General features: G+C 37.1%; 1 protein-coding gene across 1 annotated transcript in view; it reads left to right on the top strand.

Moving 5' to 3' along the window:
- Window positions 1-24,547, top strand: part of GTF2H1 (general transcription factor IIH subunit 1) — a 40,041-nt gene extending 15,494 nt beyond the window's left edge. Inside the window, exons 6-15 of the mRNA XM_079101854.1 lie at window positions 1,131-1,280; window positions 1,576-1,655; window positions 6,642-6,769; window positions 6,877-6,964; window positions 8,711-8,799; window positions 9,394-9,511; window positions 12,715-12,805; window positions 13,083-13,198; window positions 20,773-20,865; window positions 23,287-24,547. Of these exons, the coding sequence (XP_078957980.1) occupies window positions 1,131-1,280; window positions 1,576-1,655; window positions 6,642-6,769; window positions 6,877-6,964; window positions 8,711-8,799; window positions 9,394-9,511; window positions 12,715-12,805; window positions 13,083-13,198; window positions 20,773-20,865; window positions 23,287-23,373 (1,040 nt within the window). The 3' untranslated portion in view covers window positions 23,374-24,547. The remainder of the gene's footprint in view (window positions 1-1,130; window positions 1,281-1,575; window positions 1,656-6,641; window positions 6,770-6,876; window positions 6,965-8,710; window positions 8,800-9,393; window positions 9,512-12,714; window positions 12,806-13,082; window positions 13,199-20,772; window positions 20,866-23,286) is intronic.
- The last annotated feature ends 1,899 nt before the right edge of the window (window positions 24,548-26,446 follow it).

The following is a 26,446-nucleotide window of genomic DNA, read 5'->3' as shown; positions in this document are numbered from 1 at the left end:
CTATATAAAAAAACTCTAAAAACTTAACACCAAAAAAAAAAAACAAATAACCCAATCAATAAATGTGTTAAAAAACTGAACAGACACTTCACAGAAGATATACAATTGATCAACACATATGTGAAAAAATGTTCAACATTTCTAGTAATTAGAGAAATGCAAATCAAAACTACTCTAAGATTTCTTCTCACTCCAACCAAAATGGCAGTTTTCAAGAATACAAGCAACAATAAATGCTGGTGAAGATGTGGGGGAAAAGGTACACTCATACATTGCTGGTGGGACTGCAAACTGGCGCAACCATTATGGAAAGCAGTATGGAGATTCCTCAAAAAACTTGGAAAGGAATCACCATTTGACCCAACTATCCCACTCCTTGACCTATACCCAAAGGACTTAAAATCAGCATAGTGCAGTGATGCAGCCACATCAATGTTTATGGCAACTTGACTCACAATAGCTAAACTATGGAACCAAGCTAGGTGCCCTTCAACAGATGAATAAGGAAAAGTGTGTGTGTGTGTGTGTGTTTGTGTGTGTGAGTGTGATGGAATATTACTCAGCTTTAAAGAAGAATGAAGTTATGGCATTTGTTGGTAAATGGATGAAGTTGGAGAATATCATGCTAAGTGAAATAAGCCAAAACCAAAAAACCAAAGACCAAATGTTTTCTGTGACATGTGGATGCTATTCACAATGTGGGGGTGGGTTAGGGAAGAATATTTACTTTATATTAGGTAGAGGGGGTGGAGGGGAGGTCATGGGGGTAAGAAGGATAGTAGAGCGAAACAGATATGTACATATATGACTGCATGACCAATGTGATCCTACAATATGCACAATCAGAAAAATGAGAAACTGTACTCCATTTGTGTATGATTTATCAAAATGTATAAATGCATTCTGCTGTCATGTACAACTAATCATATCAAATTTAAAAATTTTAGAAAAAGATTTATAGTGCCTCACCTAAACTTTCAAATCATCTCATATTTATAATCAGATTATGATATATAGCAGTGAGATCTTTATATTAGTTTTTGTCTTTAGTCTGTATTTCTATTATCTAATCTGAGAGGTTTTAAGAAATGAAAATTTAGTAACTATTTTTTGTGTTTTACCCCCCACAGTAAAAATGAAATATGCAGAAAATGTTCCCCATAATATGACAGAAAAGGAATTCTGGACACGTTTTTTCCAGTCTCATTATTTCCATAGGGACCGGCTGAATACAGGATCAAAGGATCTCTTTGCAGAATGTGCCAAAATAGATGAAAAAGGTAACTGTTCATCCTTGATACAGTCTAGTATTCAGCTTTTCACTCTCTAGTTATTAGAGCTATGAATGAATTTTTTTTAAAAAAATGAATTTTTTTTTGTAGTTGTAGATGGACACAATACCTTTATTTTGTTTATTTATCTTTATGTGGTGCTGAGGATCGAACCCAGGGCCTCACACACACTAGGCAAACACTCTACTACTGAGCCTCACCCCCCACCCTGAATTTTTTTTTTTTTTTTTGATATCTAAAAACGATAAGCTTTGATGAACTTTGTATTTCATTTGTTTTCTAGGTTTAAAAACAATGGTTTCATTAGGAGTGAAAAACCCACTACTTGATTTGACAGCTTTGGAAGATAAACCATTAGATGAGGTAAGAAACAATAAAAGGAGTTAGCAGTCTTTTCTTTTCCTAACTTAATATTTTTATAGTTTTTAAATTGTCTAAGTGTGGATGTTCCACTTAAGAGATTATAAAAGAAGTAAAATACGGTTATCAGAAATGATTTATTGAAAGTATTTTTCAGCATGCCTGAGACCCTGGATTTTTGATTCTCAGCACCTTTTAAAAAGTGGGGGTGGTCTTTCAGTAGTGTTGTTTGCCATTAAAGTTACCTCGATGAACTGAAAACCTTGTATGAGTTGCTAAAACTTTTTAGAAAAAATTTTTTAACTTTTCCATGAGCAATTATCCAGGTAATCATGACGGCTTAACATGATAAGTTCAGCATTATACCTTAGTAGCTAACTTTTTTCTTCTTCTTCCTGTGTTTACTTATCTTTGTGATGCTGAGGATTGAACCCAGAAAGAGCCTGAGGCCCTCTATAGACAAGCACACTATCACTGAGCTATATCCCCAGCCCCTAGGTAACATTTAATCCAAAGAAATGTGGGTAAATATTAGTAGACAAGGAAAATAACATCACAAACATTTGTTGATGATTGCCTACTATCTGTCCAGCCTCCAGTATTCTGATGTCCTTTACCCCACACCTGCCCTAATCTGTTCCAACAGTTAGACCATTGAGAGTAAGCTACCCACATTGGTATCCTGACTCCAAGTGTACAAATTTATCCATTCACAGAGAAAGAAAATATTTCTTTCTGATCTAGTCTTAATTCCACCCTGTCTCCATCTCTGTTCCCTGAACTTGTCTTCCTCAATTATTCCCATCACTGTTTTTCATTTTCTTGTCCTTGCCTTATTTTTTGCTGACCGAATAAACATAGACAAGCCCTGCCCTTTTTTTCCTCCATTCTAATGTTTCACTTTAGTTTAGTACATGTACTCACCAGTTGAGAAAAAAACAGTATTAAAATTTTGTGCTACAATCTAATTTCACACTAACAGAAAATAATCTTTGGTGCTCACATGAGTCATTTCCTTGATGATATTCAGTCATTTTCTTGGTAGTTCTCTGAAATAAGTTATTTCCTTGGTGAATTTCAACACATTGTAAACATAGCCCTGTCTTAATCATCCTGAGAAAATGCTTAGTGAGTTTAAAGATGCAAATTAGTATGATTTAAAAAATGAATGTTTTTCCCCTAATAAAAATAATTGCATATTGTACATGCACTTTTTTTTTCACCTTGCTAATTATCAATGTAAATATCATAATTATGAAATACATAGACTTTAAAACCAAACTGTCTAACTTAATGCTGACCTTTTTTAAAATTTCTAAATTCAATTGTTTCTGGTTTTTGGTTTTTTTACTTTTTTTAATAAAATGAAACTAATTGTACTGGCCTTATAGGGTCATTTTAAGAGTTAAAGAGGGAGCTAATGGTATGGCTCAGTGGTAGAGAACATGCTTAATACATGTGAGACCCTGGGTTCAATCTCTAGCATTTAGCACCCCAGTAAAAGTTAATAGAACCTGATACATGGTAAGTGCTCAATAAGTAATGTGTTGTTATTGTTATTACCTACATTTAAAAATTTTTTTTTAATATTTGTAGATGGACAGAATGCCTTTATTTTATTTGTTTATTTTTAAATAAATAAGGATCAAGCCCCATGCCTCACATATGCTAGGCAAGTACTCTGCCACTGAACTACAGCCTCAGCCCTACTACCTACATTTTTAAATGCCTGCATAGTATGGCTATTTCAACATTTGTATAAACAATTTTTTTTTTTTTTTTAACAGTACTGGGCATTGAACTCAGGAACTAATGCCAGGCAAGCACTCTGCCACTGAGTTGTATCCCCAGCCTCTAACCCATCTCTAACAGAAACAGTGGTTAATTCCATTTTCCTTTAGTGCCTTTTTTTTTTCATTAACTTACAATTGTTTTAACTGTCACAAGATATTATCAAGCCTCTTTATGAACAAATTTTGTTTCACCGTTTTAAATACTAATTACATAATGACAAATGCCAAATATCCCTGATCTAACTTGAAAGCACAAAAATCTTATATAAAGTTACCTGCTTGATAACCTCCATTTACATGTTTTATATCCATCTCAGCTTATCATGTCCAAAATAGAATTTTTGATTCCCAGCCTGATAAACTATTTCTTCTGACTCATCTGTATCTCAGTAAAAACTTATTAACATTTACTCAAGCCCAAAACAAAACCCTGGAGTCTCCTTGATTCCTCCCCTTCGTTCACATCCAGCTATTCAGTTCATCAGCGGGTTTCTACATCTCTGATCTGCCTACATCTCTATCTCTGCACCCTTTGACTTGTAAGTTGCCCCTATCTTCGGTTTGATTGTTTGTATTAGTTTTCTAATTGATCTTCCTGTTTGCCCGTATAGTCCATCTTCCTCTAGCAGGAAGAGTTATAAATCAGATCATAGTGCTCCCCTGTGTGAAGCTCTTCAGTGACTTCTCATTGAAGTTAGAATAAAAATTCTAACTACTAGTTGAGCATGGTGAGGCACACCTGTAATCCCAGCAACTTGAGAAGCTGAAGAAGTAGGATCTCAAGTCTCAGTAAACTTAGTGAGACCCAGAATAAGAAATAAAAAGGGCTAGGGATGAAACTCAGTGGTAGAGTTCCTCTGGGTTCAATTCCCAGTTAACTCCCCACCCCCGAAAAAATAGCTCTCCCATTAGACTCTGCTTCATTCGGCCCTTACCTGCTTTTATCTCAGTTTTGGCCTCTTTCACTCCCTCAAGCCCCAGATACAATGACCCTTTCAGTTCCACACCAAGTTTACCTCTGAGCTCTTTGCACTTGCTGGTCTTCTAACTACTCTTCCCCTAATTTTTTTAATCCATTTTTAGATACCTGTTTAGTATCACTTCTTCAGAGAAACCATCCCATCTAAAGTAATTCTCCCCAACTCATTCTATGGTACCTTCTCTATTTTCTATTATTTGTTACTTCTGAAAAACATCTGGTTTTGCTTGATAACTATTAGTCCTTTCCTCAGTAGAGTATATTCCATAAGACTGAATTTCTTGTTCTTGATGTATCCCCATCAAATGGCATATATGAAGAACATAGTAATTATTGAATCGATGCATAAATGGCATAGGAAGTCTTCTGTTATCTCTCTGGAACTTTTTTCTTTTTTTCCCAAAATTGTTGGGGATTGGTTGAATTTAGGGCCTCGTAGGCATGCATTTCTTTCACTTCTTTAGTCTTATGTCTCAGAGTATGTCTCACCAGTCCCTGACTTGCCCTTTATTCTAGGTATACCAAATTGCATATAAACTCATGACACAATATTTACTACTTTTCTTTTTATACTTTCATTAGGCAGTTTCCTTTCAGCAAAATGTTAACCATGTCGTCTAATAAGCATCTGTTTATCCTGTGGTGCTCCTTGAAGCTTTTTCAGACCTCTTCTCTTCCGTAGGATTAACCAGTACTCTCTCATAAGTAACTCTTACCTACAGGTACTGGCTTATAGCCCAACTTCCTGCTAACCTAGTATTCAAGCTTCTGTGGTTCATGGTCTCACCAGTTTATCAAGTAATTACTAAATTCTTAATATATGCCATGTGTTGGGGATAGGCCGGTAAACAAGAATAGAGTCATTCTCATGGAACACGTACTCTACCAAGACAAAAGTGACTGACACATATCACGGAAAATAAGTTTGTTTGTTTTTTTTTTTTTAATGTTACAAGTGTTATGAAGGAAACAGGGCACAGTGGCACATGCCTGTAATCCCAGTGACTTGAGACTAAGGCAGGAGGATCACGAGTTTTAGACCCTAAGCGATTTGGTGGGACCCTGTCTCAAAATATAAAATGAAAAAACCTATGGATATAGCTTAGTGGGAAAGCACCCCTGGTTTCATTCCCCAGTGTTAAGAAAGAAGGGAAGGGAGAAAGGGAGAAAACAGGGTGACATGATGGAATGACTGGTTTGTGGAGAGCTACTTTAGGATGGTTAGGGGAAGTCTAACTGAACAAGTGACCTTAAAACAGAAAGCACCCCTGGTTTCATTCCCCAGTGTTAAGAAAGAAGGGAAGGGAGAAAGGGAGAAAACAGGGTGACATGATGGAATGACTGGTTTGTGGAGAGCTACTTTAGGATGGTTAGGGGAAGTCTAACTGAACAAGTGACCTTAAAACAGAAGTCTAATTATCTTCAAGCCTAGCATTTGACATGAATTTAGTCTTTATTTGAAAATATTATTTAATTCTCCAATATCACATTTTATAGAGCTTGAAAAAGTTGATTACCCTGCATAGGATAATGGCTGGAAAAAGTAATAAAACCAGAATTAAAATTTCTGTCTGACTCCATAGTCCCATGTTTTTCCCCCATTTTATTCTGTTACTACTTTTGCTATTTTGGTAACTAGATCAAAAATTGTTTGTTTTTTTGTTTGTTTGTTTGTTTGTTTTTGGATGGATTTAACCCCAGGGGTACTTTACCACTGAGCCACATCCCCTGCCCTTTTAATGTTTTATTTTGAAACAGGGCCTCACTGAGTTGCTTAGGATCTCATTAAGTTGCTGAGACTGGCCTCAAACTTACAATCTTCCTGCCTGTGCTTCCAGAGTTACTAGGATTACAGGCATATGACACCATGCCCAGCAAGAATTGCTTTTTAAAAGAAATGCAGAGAGGGCTTCTGGGGTAGCTCAGTGGTAGAGCACTCTCCTAACAGGCTTCAGGGCCTGGGTTCAATCCACAACACCTTCAGAAAAAACAGTGCAGAGTTGAAGATTAAAAGGGGGGTTTGCAAAAAGCTAAAAGGAGTTAATGATAATTTTTATGTATGTAATGTCACTTATAAATGTTTACGTGTAACTATTTAAAATTCATGAGAATTCATTGTTCTGTAATCCAGCACATTTTTCAACTAAGCTTGTCTTTCCTATTAGATAAGATCAGAACTTTACTTTGATTTTTAATATACTAAATTGTTTTTCATAGGGCTATGGCATTTCCTCTGTGCCGTCTACTTCCAATTCCAAATCCATCAAGGAGAATAGTAATGCTGCCATCATCAAGAGGTTTAACCATCACAGTGCCATGGTTCTGGCAGCAGGTCTCAGGAAACAGTTAAGTATACCTGCAAAGGTGCACTTACTGAGTTTTTCAGGATACCCAGTTGTGGTAGTATTCTACTTATAGTTTTTAACATTAATTTTTTCCCCTTTGTTTTAAGAGAAGCACAAAATGAACAAAATAGTGAGCCCAGCAGCATGGATCGAAATTACGGAGATGCAGACAGCTTTCAGCCAGCAGTCAAAAGGGTATGGGCAAAAAACTAGGGCCACTTAGGCCTTGGGTTTCTCCAGATATAAGATATCTGGGAGGAGCACTTCATGTTGCTTATTACAAATGACTTTCTCTGATTGAGATATTAAGCATTTGACGTCAAGTGTAGGACATTTTAAAGCTCCTCAGCTTTGACTCTTCAGCCAACTTTTCCTTGAGTCATATCTATTACTGTTTTATTGGGGTTTTATTTCCTTCACATAAATACATATACGCAATTTTATGCGTATGTGTTATTTTCGTGGAAAGAGTATTCAGCAAAGGCAATAGAAATTTTAAAAAGTTCACACATAGGACTAAAAGATGAATTGACCTTCCTTTTAAACCTAGCATTTTGGAACTGAAAGTATCTTCTTATTAAATATTCCAGAAGTCATTTGAGAATATGGGGACTGTGGATAGAGTTGGCTACTTATTTCTGCAACTTGATTAAGCTACTCTATCCCTCTGTTTTTTAAACCCCAATTATAAAAATAAATTGTTATAAAGCTTTCTTAGCAATTGGGTGCTGGGCACAGTAACACACACGCATAATCACAGAAACTTAGGAGACTGATGCAGGAAGATTGCATGTTTAAAACCAGCCTTAGAAACTTAGCAAGGCCTGAAGCAACTTTTTATTTTTTGAAAATAAAAATTTTAAAAAGGGCTGGGGATGTGACTTAGTGGTTAAGTGTCCTTGGGTTCAATCTCTGGTACCAAAAAAAAAAAAAAAAAAAAAAAAAAAGCAGGCAATATAAAGAAATTTTAAAACTATGCTCTCAGTTCCATTTCTGGACATTTATTTTAAGGAAACAATGGGTATAAGATTTGGATATATTCATTGTAGTATTATAATAGAGACAGTAACAATATCCTGATATTTGTAATATATCCAGTATAATGGAGATTGATGGATACAACCATTATTGACTTTAAAAGGATTAATGGGTCTGTAGTAGAGTGCTTGCACAGCATGCATGAGGTACTCAATTCAATCTCCAGAACTTAAAAAAAAAATTTTTTTAAGAATAATAATGAACTACAGATAGTCTTCAACTTGTTTTAAAATGGGTTTATCAGGGTATTGAATGCATTTTCAACTTAATGATATTTTCAGCTTGCAGTAGGTTTATCAGGACATATCCATTTAAAATCAAGGAACATCTATATTGCATCAAAAGAGTTCATAGAAAGACTGTATGGTACATCTTTTTTATAACAAAAGGAGTTTATGGACTTTAAAAAGACTCCAAAATAAATACTCTTAAGTGGTTTTCTTGAGAAGTGGGGACGTAGCTCAGTGGTGGAGTACTTGCCTAACTTGTGCAATGCCCAGGATTTGATCACCAGCATCACAAAACAACAACAAAGACTAATTTTTTTCCAACACTAAAATAGAAATCCTATTTTAAGTACCTAACAAAAAAATAAAAGCATAAATAGATAATTCATTTGGGGAAAAATATAGTAAAAAACAAAATCTTCATATACCAGATTGGCAAAAATTTAAAGTTCAGTAAATAGTGTCATCAGAGTGTAGGAAAATAGGTACTTTTTGTAATTGCTTTCTCAGACAATTGGTTCTACCATTTATAAGATAGTAAACACTAGAAAGTAAAGTTCATAGTGGGAAGATTTCAATTTTTTACCCTCTGTGCAGTTTTATTTTTTCGGTCAAGTTCATTATTGGTATAAGAGAAAGTTACTCACAAAATAAAAAAGACTGTTAATAATTATAGGCGAAGTTACAAGAATCCATTGAATATGAAGACTTGGGAAAAAATAATTCCATAAAAACGATTGCACTAAACCTCAAGAAGTCAGATAGGTAAGTTTTATCACTGGTTAATAACTTGAAGTAGTTATGTAGCACAGTTCACTGCAAAATATATTGTGCAAGTATGGCATTCATTTTTTTAGTCACTTTATTACCATTAAAGTACAGTATCTTTTTATTCTATAGATTTATTCTGTTGCCTTATAGAGAGGAATATACCTATAATCCCAGCTATTTGGGAGGCTCAGGCAGGAGGAGCCAAAGTTTGAGACCAGCCTTGGCAACTTTTGAGACCCTGTCTGAAAATAAAAATTGCTGAGGATATAGCTCAGTAGTAGAGCACTTGCCCTAGCATACTCAAGACTCTGGTCTCAATCCTCAGTATCCTCCCCAAAACTTTTTTCTCACTTCATACAGCTTATAAAAGCATCCTAAATGATCAAAATCAAGAAAATAAATTTTGACTCTTCATGCTGTTTCTTTTGTTACCCTTATGGAAATTAAATTGTTTTATTGAAATTCCTTTAACTGTAACATCGTTTTTGCCTTGAAGAGGGAATGTTGCATTGACCATTAAAATGTTTGAAAGTCAGAAATTGAGTACTTTTACTCTGTGTGATTGGTTTCTTCTTTGCTAATCTTTAGGTATTATCATGGTCCAACTCCAATTCAATCACTACAGTATGCCACGAGTCAGGACATTATTAATTCTTTTCAAAGTATTAGGCAAGAAATGGAAGCTTATACACCCAAGTTAACTCAGGTAGGTGACTAATACTGTTTAGTTCCCATGGATCCTTCCTCAGTTTATGAGCACAGCCAACTTAACTATACAACTAATATTTTAATTGGGTTTAGAGATCTATTCCTGAAAAATAAACTTTAAAAAAAGAGAGAGAGAGAGAGTTGGAGAATAGGTATTTGGCATATTCAGGAGGTATCTGAAGATAATAAAAGCAGTGAATTTTGTGATTGCTAGTTTCTTATTTCCACATACTCCATTTTTATTGGGAAAATTGCCCAAATTGCCAACCTACTTTGGGCCTTTGCTCTCTGGATAGTCTGCATGACCTCAAATTCTCTTCCATTTTTCTCACCCTTCACACTTCGATTAATCAGCAAGTCCTGTCAGTTCTTCTTTCAGTATTTCTTGACTCTTTATCAACTTGGTTTAGGCAAACTTGATCAGTTTTCCTCGACATTACTGAAAATTATTTTTGTTAAAAATTAGAAGAGTATCTGGGTGCAGTGGCACATGCGTGTAATCCCAGCAGCTCAGGAAGTTGATAACAGAAGGATCATGAGTTCAAAGCAAGCTTCAGCAGCTTACCAAGGCACTAAGCAACTCAGGGAGACCCTGTCTCTAAATAAAACATAAAAAAGAGCAGGGGATGTGGGGCTCATTGGTTGAGTGCCCCTGAGTTCAATCCCTAGTACCAAAAAAAAAGTTAGAAGAGTAATTACTAGGCACGTGGAAGGGGATGGCAAAAGAGTGAGGGTAAAAGGGTGGATGAATAAAATATCGCAGTGAGTTTCATTAATTTGTACAATTAATGTGTTGATAATTTTTTAATAATTTTTTTGAAGACCTTGTATAATCTGACCCTAACCCACTTCTCCAGTTCCTTCTTCAGTCAGTCTCCACCACTTCCTTCTACACACAACCTGAGTTCTGTATTACTCCCTGACATGCTGTGGTATCTAGAGTCTTTTGATCACATCATCATCTTCATACTTCCCATGCTTTTTCTTATACTTTTATCCCACATTGGGATTTTTTTTTAACTTTATTTTGAAGTAATCTGATTTATAGAAAGTTGCAAAAAATGTTTTTAGATTCCCCCCCTATTTTTGAAAGTAAATTAATGGTGTGATCTCCCTTTACTCCTGTGTTTCAATGTATATTTCCAAAAAGCTAAGAATAAGAAATTATTTTAAATAGCATAGTACAGCTATAGAATTAATAAGTTAATGTTGTTGGCTGGGGATACAACTCAGTGATAGAACACTTGCCTAGCATGCACAAGGTCCTGAGTCCCCAGCTCTACTAAGTAAATAGACAAACATTGTTAAAGTAGTATTATCTAAACTAATAGTTCTTAATAAAATCATACCATTTATACTACTAATGTCATTTATAATAAAAACTTTTCTTGATCTAGCAACCAAACCTGATTTGTGAATGATATTTGGCTCTTGTCTCTTTAATCTCCTTTGAGTTGGAACAATTTTTCGATCTTCCTTGTCTTTCATGACCTTGACATTTAAGTAGTACAGGCTAGTGTTTTATAGAATATCCTCAACTTAATTTCTGTAATGTTTCCCATTTGGCACTGATACTACAGAAATGATGTTGTATCCTCCTCAGTAGGTCATATCAGAATTCACATGTTCTAACTTGTAATATTAACTTTGATCATTTGTTTAAGGTAGGATATGCCTGATTTCTTCACCAATTTTTTTTCTTTTTTTGTAATTAATACATCTTGTGTTTTTTAATCCAATTCATACACATGAATTTCTACATGTAAAAACTGCATTGCAAAAATCTTAGACACAGTAGCCCTGATTTGAGTTGTCCCACAGATGATTTGTTCTTCCTAGAGTCACAGTCACTGGCACTCATTGAATAAATAGATTAATTATGTCCCTAAATGTTAATATTGACACTGGGGGCAGGGATATATTTTCTCCCTGTTGGCTCTGTTTATTCATTTCCTTGAAAATAAAAAGGGCTTAGGGATATAGCTCAGGGCTAGAGCATTTGCCAAGCATGCATGAAGTCCTAAGTTCAATCCCCAGCAATATAAAAAAACAAAATGAAAAACAAATGATAATTTTTCTGTTCTATCCACCCCCACCCCAAGCATTTATCAAGAATACATGTTAACATATTTGGGACTAGGTGGGGGTATGAGGATTTTTTGTTTTGTGCTGTTGACAGAGAGCCCATTCATGCCAATTGTGAGCTCTGCCGTCAAACTGCATTCCCAGACTCCATTGACATGTTTTACTTCTTGTGTTTACTTTCCTTAAACTCAATTTTACCTTCAGTGGTAAGAGTCGAATTGGTTAGTGTTCACAAAAGGGCTTAGCTAGGCAAAAGCTTGTGAGTTTTGAGTTCCTATGAACTTGCCAGTTACAGTAGTCCCTACTTATCCACAGGGGATACCGTTCAAGGCCCCCAGTGGATGCCCAAAGTTGTGCACAATACTTTTAATGCCATTTCTGCCTTAACTAAGCACTTACCAAACACTGTGGCCATAACTTTTACAGTTTGAGGTAAAGCAGAAAAATTAGTATGAATTTCTTTTTCCTTCATAATTCATAGATTTATTCTTATCATAGATTTTAGTAAGCACAACGTATTTTTTCTTTCCTTAAATCCAGAACTTTCACCTTTTCATCTAAAGAAAGCACTTCCTGACTTCTTTTTTGGCATGTCCAAATTACAAACATTACTACTTTTGCATGTGGAGCAACTATTCAGTAAAATAAGGGTTACGCAAGCCCTGCAGTTCCACATAAGTAGATCTGGTAACCTAGATGGCTTCTAATTGATAACAGGCAGATAGTATATACAGCAAAGATGCACTGTACAAACAGAAGATTCATGTTTTAGGCAGGACAGAGCAAGATTTTATTATACTGCTCAGAACTGGGCACAAGATAAAACTTAAAACATTGTTTATTTCTGGAGTTTCCCATTTAACATTTTCAGGCCATAGTTGACTGCAAGTAAATAAAACCAAAGAAAATAAAACCACTAATAAGGGAAATGACTCTATTCCTGAAAGACAGGGTTTCTCTCTACAGAGACCATTTCTGGCCTTAGGGGAAATAGTTCACTCTAGCTGCTATATTTATACAGAAATAAACACTTTACTTGACCTTCTGGCATAAAATGGAAATGTTAAGATACAGCAAAAAGCAAGAAAACCAGTTTCTATGTCTCCTTTCTTTCAGGTTCTCTCAAGTAGTGCCGCTAGTAGTACCATCACAGCACTGTCACCTGGAGGAGCACTTATGCAGGGAGGAACGCAGCAAGCCATAAACCGTAAGTGCTGGGTCACTTTCTGCTATCCCTTTGGTTAAATAAGTGCTAAAGAACAAGCCCAGGGGAGTGCTAAAGTTGAATTTTTTCATCAGGGTACCTCTGGGCTTTGCTGAGTGGTGTGTGTGGTGCTGGGAAGTGAACCTAGTACCTCATGCATGCTAAGCATGTGCTCTGCCACTGAGCTACACCCCTAGTGCCTTGAGTGGTCATTTTGTCAGAAACTGTACATGTGTGAAAATAACTTTTATATCCCATGAACCTCTTCCTTCTCTTGCAGAGATGGTGCCAAATGATATTCAGTCGGAATTGAAACATTTGTATGTGGCTGTTGGAGAACTTCTGCGGCATTTCTGGTCCTGCTTTCCTGTTAATACACCATTCCTAGAAGAAAAGGTTGGAACCAATTTTAAACCTAGCCAGTTAATTGTGGTAGTGAGTTCATGAGATGTTATTTTGAAATTGGAAAATTTTATTGTTTACCAATTGCCAGACAGTGGTAAAATTATTTTGCATATATTCCTTGATTTATTCCCCACCATGTCTTCATGGTATTGATTTTACCTGTTTCATAGATTAAGAAACTCAGATCTAGATCAGTTCTATAACTTACGATCATATAATATCAAATCTAAGCATTAACTCCAAGCCATAATAAATAATGGAAGAACAGAGACCCAGAACAAATCAGATATGTAAAATTACTTATTTGATACATTTTTCATTGACAGCAAAATCCAAAATGAGAACTAACAACAAACATAGCACTTGCCTTGTTTTTATTGTTTTGGTTTGTTTTTGGTTTTGATTTTGTTAGTTTTTGCCTTCCATACTGGGAATTGAATCCAGTGCTTCACAGATGCTAGACAAGTGCTCTGCCACTGAGCTACATCTCCAACCCAGCTTTAGCTATTTCACACAAACTCGAAGTAAAGGACAGTTAACAAGCGAGAAAATATTTATAGCATTAATTATAATAATAGCTATCCTTATGAAGTTTGCTCTTTAAACAGTTGTTAAGAATAGGGAGTTGGGAATATAGTTCAGTGGTAGAGCAGTTAGCATGCTGGAGACCCTGGTTCAATCCCCAGCACCTAGAAAGGGGGTGGGGGCTGGACAGAAAACAAAAGAGAAAGATAAATACCTCAGTAAGAACAGCATTCAAGGGCTGGAGGCAAGCTTAGTGGTAGCACATTTGCTTAGCATGCTTGGACCCTGGGTTGGATCCCTAGTACTGGGGGAAAATAAGAAAGGAGAACAATAGGCAATCCAGGTGCAGTCACACCTATAACCCTAGGTACTCAGAAGACTGAGGCAGGAGAATTGCAAATTGAGGCTAGCCTGGGCAATTTACTGTCTCATAGTAAAAAGTAAGAAGGCTGGAGGTGATAACTCAGTGGTAAAGTGCCCATTCAATCTCCAGTATCTTTAAAAGAAAATAAATAAATAAAATAAGGCAGAAGACACAGCAGATACAACTCACTAAAAATGCAAGTGGCCAGTAAGCCTAGGAAATTTCCAGACTTGCTAGTACTCAAAGCAACAGTGAAAGATTTTTTCACCCATTAATTTGCAAAGGAATAAAATGATCAGTGTTGGCCTACTTGCTAGGAGAATAGACCTTTTTTCCATTTCCAGAGTTCTTTGACTTAGAAATTCAACAGTTAGAAAATTTGCCCTGTGGAAATAATAATGTATGTAAATATATAGCCACAGAAATGTTTCTTTATCACTGTGTAGAAAAAGTGGAAATGTCCTGTAAGGCCCCCAAAAAGGAAACCCCAACTCTGTCCCATGGATCGACGGCAACCCCAATCAACCGCAGGAGGCGTCATTTGATGCAAACCGCAAGAGGTGTTTATTCCAGTGCACTGGGACCCAACTCTTGACTCACCTGGAGTCCAGGAGTCGAGTCCCTAGCAGAAAATCTTGTAGGTTTATAAAGGCAAAAACCACACATCGGGAGGGGTCGCACATGAAAGGGGGAAAAGGGGGGAAAATAAAGGAAAAATGGGGAACAAAGCTGCCAGGAAATTTCAAAGGGGGTCTGGGTTTGCTGATAACATACAAAATGTTTTACAACAGGGTGTAGATTCTGGTCAGTAGTTTCTGGTAATCCTACTGTTTGAGCACTCTCTGGCTATCAGGCTCAATTTACTCTCTTACTCTCTGTTTGGGGCTGTTTCCTGGAACAGCTTTAAGGGCTTTGTTCCCATTACTGGGAGGGAGACCTTAGGGAGTTGAGATAAAACAGACAGCTTAAAAAAATGTCCATTCTTTCATTTCCCCATTTTCTTTTCTGGTAAGTTCTAATCATGGAACTTCTGTCTATATATACTCTTCTCCGAAGCTATTTCCTTGGCGGAGGGACTGGTATTGTTGCCTGAGCATTAGTACCTGTACAGCACTTACTCTCTCCCTGATGAAGGTGACTCCGTGAAGGAGATGTTCAGAGGGTTACATCACCCTTGGTTGTTACATTTGGCTGCCGTAAGATTTTGCTGTACAGTTATCAAATCCCAGGAGGAGGTGGGGCGCCAATAAGTGTTGCCAGTAGTTTCATACCCCCATGCAGAGCAATAATAAAGACCATTATTATTGCTCCGCATGTCCTTGCCATATTCCATGACCTCCCATCCCGGGGGCAGACATAGAAAGGGGTCTGTTTTAGATTGTCACGGGAGCGTGGGTAGTTACATCCTGGGTTGTACCCTTCAACTAGGCGGTATTCTGTTCCCCCGAAAGGCCTGGGTGATGTTGGCCAACGTCTATGGGCCTCCTCAGAAGTCAGGGTAGGGATATCCCAATTATCTAACCCAGCTACTAAGGCGCAGATGTCTGGGGTTAGGGACGGCCACCAAGCCCAAAGGGGTTTCTCCCTGGTGGTGCTCCATATTATATCTCCAGTCTGGGAGAGGACTTGCCATGTTAGTCATTGGGGGGCATGAGGGTTGGGACTACTTATCGGCGGGAGGTGCGTCAACAGGAGCAGGAACACGGTGAATGTGGAGCTTAAGGGGGTTGTCCAATTTTTCCACTTTCCACATTGGGTCTGGTGGTGTTGCAGGTTTGACATGCAAAGCGTGAATCCAGGCGAATCCAGGCGGCGATGCCATCGACTTTTCAGGCAGGCAAGGGCCCAGGGGGCACCAATTAGCAGCCCCTTGTTTGCAGTCCTTGATAAACAGTCCTTGATAAAGGCAGGTAAATTTGGTAATCAATGGCCTCCGGAGATCCTTGACATTCCATTCTTCCAGGGGCAGTCTCCTACTTGCAGAGGCAGATGACTTTATGGCTTCATTTCCTCAATTGACCCGATTCCCTATTTCTACACTAACTACCTGTCCTTAATTCTGGCTTCATTCCCCCCTTTAGCTGTAGGAACCCCTAACTGCTTGTTAAGGAAATGAAAACGGGCGTCGGTCGTTGTAGCTGCTTCGAAGCTGAATGGGGGCAGCGAGGGGCAAGCAGTTTGGAGTTCCTTTTTTTAAAAAATCGGGTCAATCGAAGGGTCCCAGGAAGAAGCCTGGTTGGGGAAGAGCAAGTTTTAAAGTCATCTGGGGGTGGGTGCTTCTATGATAGAAGAACAAAAAGACATGAGTACTGAAATGAGATTAGTACAAAGTAAATGTTGCAGCATCTGAAACATGCCACTGAGTATCATGAAAATGACAGAAGTTAATCTCTCACCAGGAGGTGGAAGAACTGAGAAATTGTTCCCATAACGAGGCCTAGCAAAGGCTGGAGAGGACAAGGCCTTTATTTGGGGACTTTAACATTGTCCAGGTTATCAGGAATGTAAACACAACATTAACTCTTAATGTCATAGATGTCCCCAGAAAATATAGTTAAGCTACTTAATGTCATCTGATTTTGTAAAATATCCCTTTATTGGTATAACCTGTGTTTACTAGAGATCTCTATACTTCTGTTACTTAGGAATAGATAATTATACTAGCAAACATAGATTAAGTCTACCTGTGTAGCTTAGGAAGGTCTGCAGGCCTTAAACTAAAAACTTCTGACTCTGGCAGTTTCTCTTGATAGTTATCAGGCACATTTGCTGAAGAATCTTTCTCTCATTTGTAGCTTCCAGTCTATTCTAGTGGGCTAGCACAAGTGTACATCTTAAGTTACATTTAACTATCATTTCCTTTAAATGCCCAAGAATGGGCATATATTTTGGTTTTAACTGTTTTGCTGGGTATCTAAGATCAAGCTGGTCAAATTGACCTGGTTCCTGTCTTGTTAAAGAGTCAGCTGTGTTCCCACAGGGGTCACTCGTACAGAACTTAAGAGCGGCTCCTTAGCTCCACCAGTGACTTTGATTAGGCAGGGTCTCTTGATAAGGTGACTTCCTTTAGAAACATCAAGGGATGTTTCCCTTTTTCCATGACCCTCCTCTGCAGCAGATGCACTGGGTGATTTTTCATCCTCTAGTCTCAACAATCTCCTTGATCAGGAGTTTGTGTGACCCAGAGTTGCAACGCTCCTTAGAGAAGTTCTCTTGTTCCCTGGGTTCAGGCTGACGTGAGGGCAAGACCCAAATATGGACTTTTCTTGACCTCTGTATTTAACTCCAATCTCTAAGTTTGATCTTAATTATCCAGCAAGCCAGTCTCACCAGTCATAAAGTAAGAGTACTGGGCTTTAACTTCAATGTCTATAACTTTACAGTTATTTACCCTTTTATCTAACTGGAGTCTGCATTAGTACTGGAAGTTACCACTATCTATTCTATAGGTGATGGCTTATTATCACAAGTTACCTAGGTTGTGTGTTCTTGGAGCAGCTACTTCTGTAAAACATTAACAGGTAACAGTTTTACAAAATGAAATTAACAAGAGTAAAAATATATTCAGCTTATATAATAGCTATCTTGAATTTTGATTGAGAACTACATTCTATCCCCTATTTGAGATCACAGTACTTTTACAACAAGAACCAATCTTTTGACTATAACTTTAAATAAGCTGAAGTCTGACTTATTTTGGAGTCACTCTAACATGCAGTAAGGTGGGAGGCAGAGCCTTATCTCAGGTAAGGCAGACCTCTTTACAGATCTTAAGTGTTCTAATTCTGATGTTGATCTTTGCTTCTTCCTTAAATATCATTAAGTAGTTTACATATACTGTTTCCTGAGTCTATATAAACTTTATAATTAACACAATTTAACATAGTATCTAAAACATGAATCAAAGAAAGGCAACTTTCCTTTTGTGATTAAGTGGCAAAATGTTTTCATGTTTCTTTCATGTTTCACAATATTAACCTTTAAACAAATCAGACTCTAATGTTTAGAAATACATTTACGTTTGAAATTCTTTATCCCGGTGTAAAAAGTAACAAATTTTACACATACCTTATTGATAGCAGGTCCTATAATAGAACATTAAATGATAGAAATAAATCCCCAATAAAATTTACTCTTTATAAGTTTAAGATTACCATTACAGACAAGTTTAATCTGGAGAATAGCAGAGCTTGATAAATTCCCTGCTTTAAAAACTTGTGGTCCTGAAAAATATGAACACATTTAATATACAACTAGTGACCATTTCACAATTACCTTGACACTTTTATCTTACCAAATTTAGTTTTTAAAGAAAAATGTAGACTCTGTAACATAGTACAATACTCTATAACAGTTGTTTAACCATAATTGTATACACCCCAATTTTTAAGACTAATTGTTCTAAAGAAAAAACTTAATAGACACAAAGTTAAGAGTAAATTAGTGTTTCAAATCGTTGTCATTTTACCATGTCATTTCACCATATAGATTAAACTTTGGTTTATATCAGAACATTAGTATTTCACCTTAGGAAAAACCTGAAATAGTTTTAGCTGTCTCACATACATATAACCAACTTAGTTACACACAAACTTGTTGAAACTTTACTTACACAGACTTTCTTAGCACTTACTTAGACCCTCATGTATTTCATCACACAAGCACTTTCTTACCCAGAAACATTTCCTTTTTCCTTTTACTAAATATATTTCCATACCCAGAACCTTTTATTTTCTTTTTTCCTTTCTGTCGACACCTTTTTGTTTACATTCTGAAACAACTCTTATGAAATTTCTGAATTTAGATAAATTACTCTATTTTAATAAGATTACATATTCTGTTGTTTATAGTACTCTAATTGAAACACAGTTGAAAATTTTGGGACCCTTTGTATACAGAATTGCACTTGTTAGGACATAACTCTTAGTAAACTTGTTTTTAGTTTAGTGATAACACAAAGCAAGTTTAAACCCTTTTATTTACCAACCTATGAAAACACCAATAATGTTTAAGTATGATACCCCATGGAATTTAAGGAGTTAAAAGTACTCGATGTTATTTAACAATTAGCATTTTAACTTTGTAAATTAATCAGATGTCTCTACAAACACATTAGAGTAATCCCATACATGTTAACTCTAATTCACTTATTCTGTAAAAACCAAGCTATCAGACAAGTGTCCTGTACAGTATTTGCTGTCTCTTCCCTATTGAAGAAAAGTCCTAGAAACAATTGATATTAGACACTTTATTAACATCAATATTTTATTAGCTTGACCACCTAGAGACTTGTGAGTTATTTTCAAAGACATTTTGCTTTTATTAGTTTACCCAATTTGAACCTTTTTAAATCACGTGAATTAAAAGTATCTGGATCCATTTTTAAATTTTAATTTTAGGAGTGCTCAGTTTTGATACAGATAAAACATGACATCAGACAGCACAACATACAAATAACACAAAATCAAGGCCTTGTAACTTTATAGGTGAATCTGCATTGCAATGTAACAGATGTTCAAAAACTGTAGTTGAATAAAAATAGAACTGATCAAAAAAATCATGAGTTCAAAAAAAATAATTAAAAATATAGCATTTACTTTGCTGGAGTTTTAAAGACTCTTTTTACCTTTTCTTTCCCTGGGTTTGAGACCGGTCTCCTACTGAGCCTTTAGGCTTCTTTTATTTATATTTCAATGTAAGCCTTGACTGAGATCTGGAAGGATCTAACAGGTTTTAACAGAAACTTTGTGTCTAAGGCATTTTAGCCATCTCATCAGGACAGGTTGGATGTTAAAGAAAATTATGAGACCTTATTTTTCATTACTTTTGAGACTGAAGCTACTTTGCTAAGTTACCCTTCAGGGCTGTCGGGAGGGGGAGCCCAGAGAAGGAACCTTTGGGGTCCACCCGAGAGTAGCCCGGGCCGAGAACCCCGCAGTTGTTCCAACCCTTCCTCCACCTTGTCCTCTACAAACTCACAACAGAACCAGATACAGACGGGCGCCAATCTCTGATCCACCACCCAATCAGCGCCCTTACTGACGGAGATTACCAGGCGTCCCTGGCTCTCCTCCACCCTTAGGGCGTCCCCCAGGGCTGCAACCTGTGGCCCTCCGGGCACGTCTGCCGACCACTGTTTGGCCACTCTCACGAGTCACCGAACGGTTGCCACCGAAACCGAAAGCGTGCTCACAGAACCAGACCAACTAACAAAACACAAGACAAAGACAGACAACTTCGGGGTACCCCTTCTTACCTCCAAGGTCGACTCCGCGGATGAGGGGGCCCGTCTTATCCCGGACGAGCCCCCAAATGTAAGGCCCCCAAAAAGGAAACCCCAACTCTGCCCCATGGATCAGCGGCGACCCCAATCAACCGCAGGAGGCGGAAACATCTGAAATGTTCATACATTGAAACATTATATATTTATTTAAAATATTGACTTAGATATGTATTTACTGGCTCAAAGATGTTCACATTAAGCCAAGTCAAATTTTATAAGAGCATGTACTGTTTTTTATACATGTATTCATTTGTACACATAAGCAAAATATCTCGAAGGATATGAATTATTAACCAAAATGTCAAAAGATAACCTGAGTGGTAGAGTATAATAGTTATATTTTTATTTTCTTTTAAGATTTCTTTGTAATTCATTGTTTCCCATCTTTTTTAGGTAGTGAAAATGAAAAGTAATTTGGAACGATTCCAAGTTACAAAGCTCTGCCCATTCCAAGAAAAAATTCGAAGACAGTATTTAAGCACAAATGTAAGGCACCAATCTGATTTTGTTCTAATTTTCTTTTTCTTTGTAGTACACTGCTGAACTTTCTTTCATGTAAATAAGCAGATACTTCATTCTTTTCTGTTGCTCAGTGTACTTTTTTTCAGTTGTAAAATGTCATGCATTCAGAAGACTGTATAAAAAAGTGCACGAACTCACCAATCAGGAAAAGTAGTGGGATATTATCATCACTCAGATATTGTGAGTGCCCTGTCCAGTTACATACCACTGCCTCCTACCTTCCAGAGGTCATGATTCACTATGCATTTTTAATAATCATCTCTCCCTGTTTTACTTTTATACATTTGTATAAACATATATACACATGTATTTGTTCCTAAAAATCTATTACTAATTTTTAAGGACATAAGTAGCATGCACAAACCTCGCAATATAAGGAAAGGCAAAATTACTACCATCTGACAATAAACTGAACAGTTCTTAGCTTGTTTCCCTGATTGTTTACAGCAGGGAAAATGAGTGAATGAAAAGTGTCACTTGTGTCCAGAATTTTTAGCATTGTCTTTTGTTTGTTTTTGCAGTGCTATAGATTGAATGCAGGGCCTTATGCATGTGAAGGGCTATACCCCAACCCTTAGCATTGTTTGTAAATCAACCACACAAGACAAAGTATGTGTGTTAACAATTCCTTCCAGAGACAACCTAAGAATAGTATATACAAACATAACACCAAGTATTTAAATAACTAGAATAATCAGAAAGGGAGTTCTACAGTTGAAAGCTGAGCTGAGGTGGGCATGGTGGCACATGCCCTGAAATCCCAGCAACTCAGTAGGCTGAGGTAGGAAGGTTGCAGGTTCAAGGCCAGCCTCAGCAACTTAAGGAGACCCCATCTTAAAAAATAAAAAGTGATGGGGAGATAGGTCAGTGGTAGAGCACAACTCAGTTCAGTCCCCAGTACCACAAACAAAAAAATAAAAATAAAAAACTGAAAAATCATTAGTTAAGCCTTTTCCAAATGTTCATTCCTTAAACATTCTAAGTGCATTTTCTCAAAATATAAAACTATTTGTAATCATAAAAGAAGCGTGGAATGTCTCCCAGCAGTAGGTCAAGCATGGCAAATAAGTTTGAAGTCTTTTGCCTTCTCAGTTGATTTTAATTGTCTGGAACTGTACTGGAAAGGGTCCTGTAGCCTTACAGGAGGATATGGTGTTCATCTAATTGGTACTGCTCCCTATCAAGTACAATAAGTGATTTTTATAGTTTCCAGACAGCCAAATACCGTAACCTTGCCACCCCCCCAGTAATGATAAAAGGTGTGTCAAATAAGGGGGACTAGTGGGGAGTATGCTGGGGATTGAAACCAGGGCCTACGCATGAAGCATTCTATCACTGAGCTATATCCCCAGCCTTGGCTTTTTGTTTTTTGGTTTTTATAGCTCTTAGAGCTAAATCATTGACACCCTAAAAAAAATTTTAGAACCTCCCTGTCCCCATCCCTGTCCTCCCAGAATTGACTTATAGATTTTACTTCCAACCACATAAACACTATCCACTTCTAATAAAAATTCCAGTTCATTCTACCTCAAGTCAAGTGTGATCTAGTTAACATCTAGTTACACATATGATAAGAGCAAGATTCTCCACTCAAAGATCTACAGTCCTAATCTAAGATGTGACATTATACATTACTTGAAGCATTGAAACCATTTCTGTAACCTACTGTTCTATTGCAGTCCTGAAATGTTGAAACTAGAAAAGACCCTTAAAAACATTTTTTTAAATGCATCACAAAATTGTGCAGAAGAATTAACTGCAGGAGCTTCTAAAATCAAAAATTCCTATGGGCTGTGACTGTAACTCACTGATAGGAATACCTGTTTAGTGTGCATGAGGCCCTCATTTTGATCCCAAGCACTGCAAAAGAAAAAAAAGAAAGGGAGATTTCTTCCCAGTCTGTTAAGTCAGAATCTCATGAAGAGAGTAAGGCATTTTTCAAATGTTCTGTAAAGATAATGTTGTACCACCACCCTGACTTTGGTCAACAGACCAGTGTCTAAAACTAGAAATCACCAACTTAGGAGAGTTAAAACTTTCACAATATCCTTTCTTTGGTTAATGACAGGGCAGACATGACAAAACAGGTCAATTCTGGCCTCTGCACTGTACCACACCATCTCCCTACTTTTCCATGCAGAATGTGTCATATGAGCTGGGGATGTGACTCGGTGGAGTGCTTGCCTAGCATGTGTGAGGCCTTGAGTTCAACCCCAAACCACAAAAACAACAAAAATCTCTCTTAACTCCTTGCACATTACCTCATTGATTATGGAAGTACTGATACACTAGGAAAATACTCGCAAGTGTGTGCCAGATTTGGGTTGGGAGCATTAACTTCCCCTGCCCTTGCCTTGTGGTTAAGTGTCTTGCTGTGTCTTTCAGTTGGTAAGTCACATAGAAGAGATGCTTCAAACAGCCTACAACAAGCTGCACTCGTGGCAGTCACGGCGCTTGATGAAGAAGACGTGAGGTGTCCATGGCATTCGCAGGTTTTGTGAGATTGAGAAAACTGTGACCTGCAGTGTCTCTGGAAACCTGGCCTAACAGACATGCAGATGAACACAAGGAATAACAGGAAATATCTGCACCATGCCAACTCCCAGAGCAGATTCCATTGTATTTGCACATTGGGAACTGAAAGGAAGGAAGGGACTGTGATTCAGCTAGACTCTAGGGAGGTAAATTAAGGCAGAACCAAAATGAGCTAAGTTGCAAATATATATGTATATGTATGCACATATATATGTGTTCATATATATGTATTTATAAAGACTGTTTACTGCAGTTACTCAGGAACTGCTTTTGATTCACATTAAGCTGCTTTCAGAAATTAAAAAAAAAAAAACACTTTTTTAAAGGGTGCATTGATAAAATCTAAGGGGGGTTTTGTTTTTGTTTGTTTTGGTTTTGTTTTGTTCTGTGTAAATTTTTTCCCTAAGTTTATGGCACAGGGTAGACCTTAAGTATTTCTCCTCTATCCTCCACCTGGATTTTCAAGTTTTACTGAATTCTAGTTGTACCTACATCAGCCAGTTAAAGGGAGTACTTTAAAATAAAGCAGAAGGAGACTGTTGCTCAACCATCAGGAAACAGTTATAGTCAGAAGACATCATTGGTCCTGTGTTTCCTACGGAAATAAGAAACAATAAATATTGCACTGAATATTTGTGGTTTGGAGTTCCTAAATAAAGGGGGAACATATTTGCAGAAAGTCCCGTGGGGTTTTAATGCAGATTTTGTCAGAAGACAATGGCGCTGCATGTTTTTCTTTGAGTGCAAATGTATATTGCTAAGATTTTTTTTTAAAGATGGCATGTGCATTGAAAAGAGGAAATTGCATTTTTAAGAGTTTAAAAATCTTATGAGTGAGAAATATAAGAAATCTTACTTATTTTCACCTATTTAGAAGAAATAAAAGATGTTTCTCATACCTCCTTTTCTTCGATATCTGTTACTATCCTTGGCGAATTGATAATCATTGCATAGTGACTGAAAAGCCTAAATGCAAAAATATTTTTTTTTCCTTGCTTCTGGAATTCATGCCATATTTTGTTCCTAAGAGGATTAACTCACTGTTTAAGACTTCAGATGCTTGTATTAAAAGTTAGACAAAAAGTAAAAGTTTTTACAGATACTCTCTTAACTGGAACATATCTTGTGATTGCTTGTTACGTGTGCTACTTACTTGAGTGGACTGCTCAGGGACTACCCATTCTTTTTAAAGCTATAATACAAGCTGGTTGTCATTAATATAATGGCTAGGTCAAAACTTACTCATAGCTTGAACTGGAAAAGAGAGGCCACATTGCCTTTCAGTATTTCACAGAGCACTTTTCAAGTATGTTATTACCAGTTACTCCGAGTAATAATAATGGAGCAAATAGAAAAACATTTAAATTAAAATATGTATCTTTTGGGAAAGACAGGCATAAATGAAGTACTGTATATAAAGATTAAATGACACATGGAGCCTGAGGAAGAAGAAAAATTTGGTTCTGGGTGTAGTGGCACATGCCTATAATCCCAGCAGCTTAGAAGAAACAATAAGTGTTGCACTGAATATTGCAGAAGAATCAGAAGTTTGAGTCCAGCCTCAGCAACTTACCGAGACGCTGTCTCAAGATAAAAAAAATTTTTAAACACTGGGCTTGTTGCTCAGTGGTAATCCCCAGTACCAAAACGAAGGGAAAAAAATTTTTTTGAGAAATTGGATAGGCTTCATTTAAAAAGACAAATGTAGCTAAACCTTGGAAGTTAAATAGGATTTTGCAAGATAGAGAAGAAAGTAAATTTGTTCTAGATAAGGGAAGAGCTTTGTGAAGGTTTGAAAGATTCCAGTGTGTTAGAGAAGCAAAATTTTAGATCAGAGGTTTGATTGTGAGAGACTGGGAAAATGGCTTTAATTCAGGTTGTAAATATTTTTGTATGCCAAGAGAAGAAATTCAGACCAATTAGGCATGGGAGACTTGGGATACAAATTACAGTTTATAAGTTGGTTTTTAATTTTTGTTTTGCTGCTGCTTTTGTTTAAGTAAAAGATTCTGGCATTTAGTGAAACCAGAACCTAGAAGGCTTCTGAAGGATCCAGTCCGGTAATTTAAGTAGAGTCCCAGTAAACAGAGGGTACACTGAGAGGGATGAGTAAAGACTACTCCTAAGGTGTATGTGACCAGGTCGCATAGGGAATGAAGGAATCAATGGTGGTTTCACCAGAAGATAGCTGTTAATTTCTTTTCTTTCTCTCTCTCTCTTTTTTTTTTTTTTTTTTTTTTTGGTGTGTGTGTGTGTGTGTGTGTCTGGGGATTGACCACTGACCTACATCCCCAGACCTTTTTTATTTTGAGATAAGCTCTTTCTAAATTGCCAAGGCTGATCTTGAACTTGTGATCCTCCTGCCTCAGCCTCTAAAATGGCTGGGATTAAAGGTGCATACCTCCACACTCAGCTCATGCCAAACACTTCCTCCTGTATCTCACTTCTGATTTCACAGCAACCAATGAGACTGGTAGATATACAGATTATTTTATAGATTAGAAATGGTTTGAAGGTTAAATAATTTACCCAGATTCACACCCAGCAAGTTGCAGAGCAGGAATTTGCCCTAAACTGCTAAGGCTTCTCCATTCATAGTTGAGAAGTCTGTGAAGTTGGAGCTTATATTCCAGAGCCCAGACTTTATTGCCCTATGTCTCCTTTGACCACTTGGCCATTCCTGCCTGATTCTACTCAGTGCAAATCACATTATGAGGTTAGTCTGCCTAGTAGATCTCATTGGCCTAATTAGCTACAAAACATAAAGTATGTCTTGCCTTAGGGGAATGAGTTTCTTGGGCTGGGGAGGTAGCTCAGTGGCAGAGTGCTTCCCTGGCATGCATGAGGCCTTAGGCTCAATTCCCAGAATTGAATTCTTTTAGAAAGAAGCATAAAAAAAGTTATTTTAGAAAGAAGCATAAAGTCAGTAAGTCTGCTTGAACTTAAATTACAGAATAAGTAAGTACCTTGATATTTGCTTAAGTCTGAACAAAATAATGTTTGTCGATAC

This window comes from Sciurus vulgaris, assembly GCF_902686455.1.
Source record: "Sciurus vulgaris genome assembly, chromosome: 11".
Taxonomy (NCBI): domain Eukaryota; kingdom Metazoa; phylum Chordata; class Mammalia; order Rodentia; family Sciuridae; genus Sciurus; species Sciurus vulgaris.
This window is presented reverse-complemented; position numbering and strand designations above follow the sequence as displayed.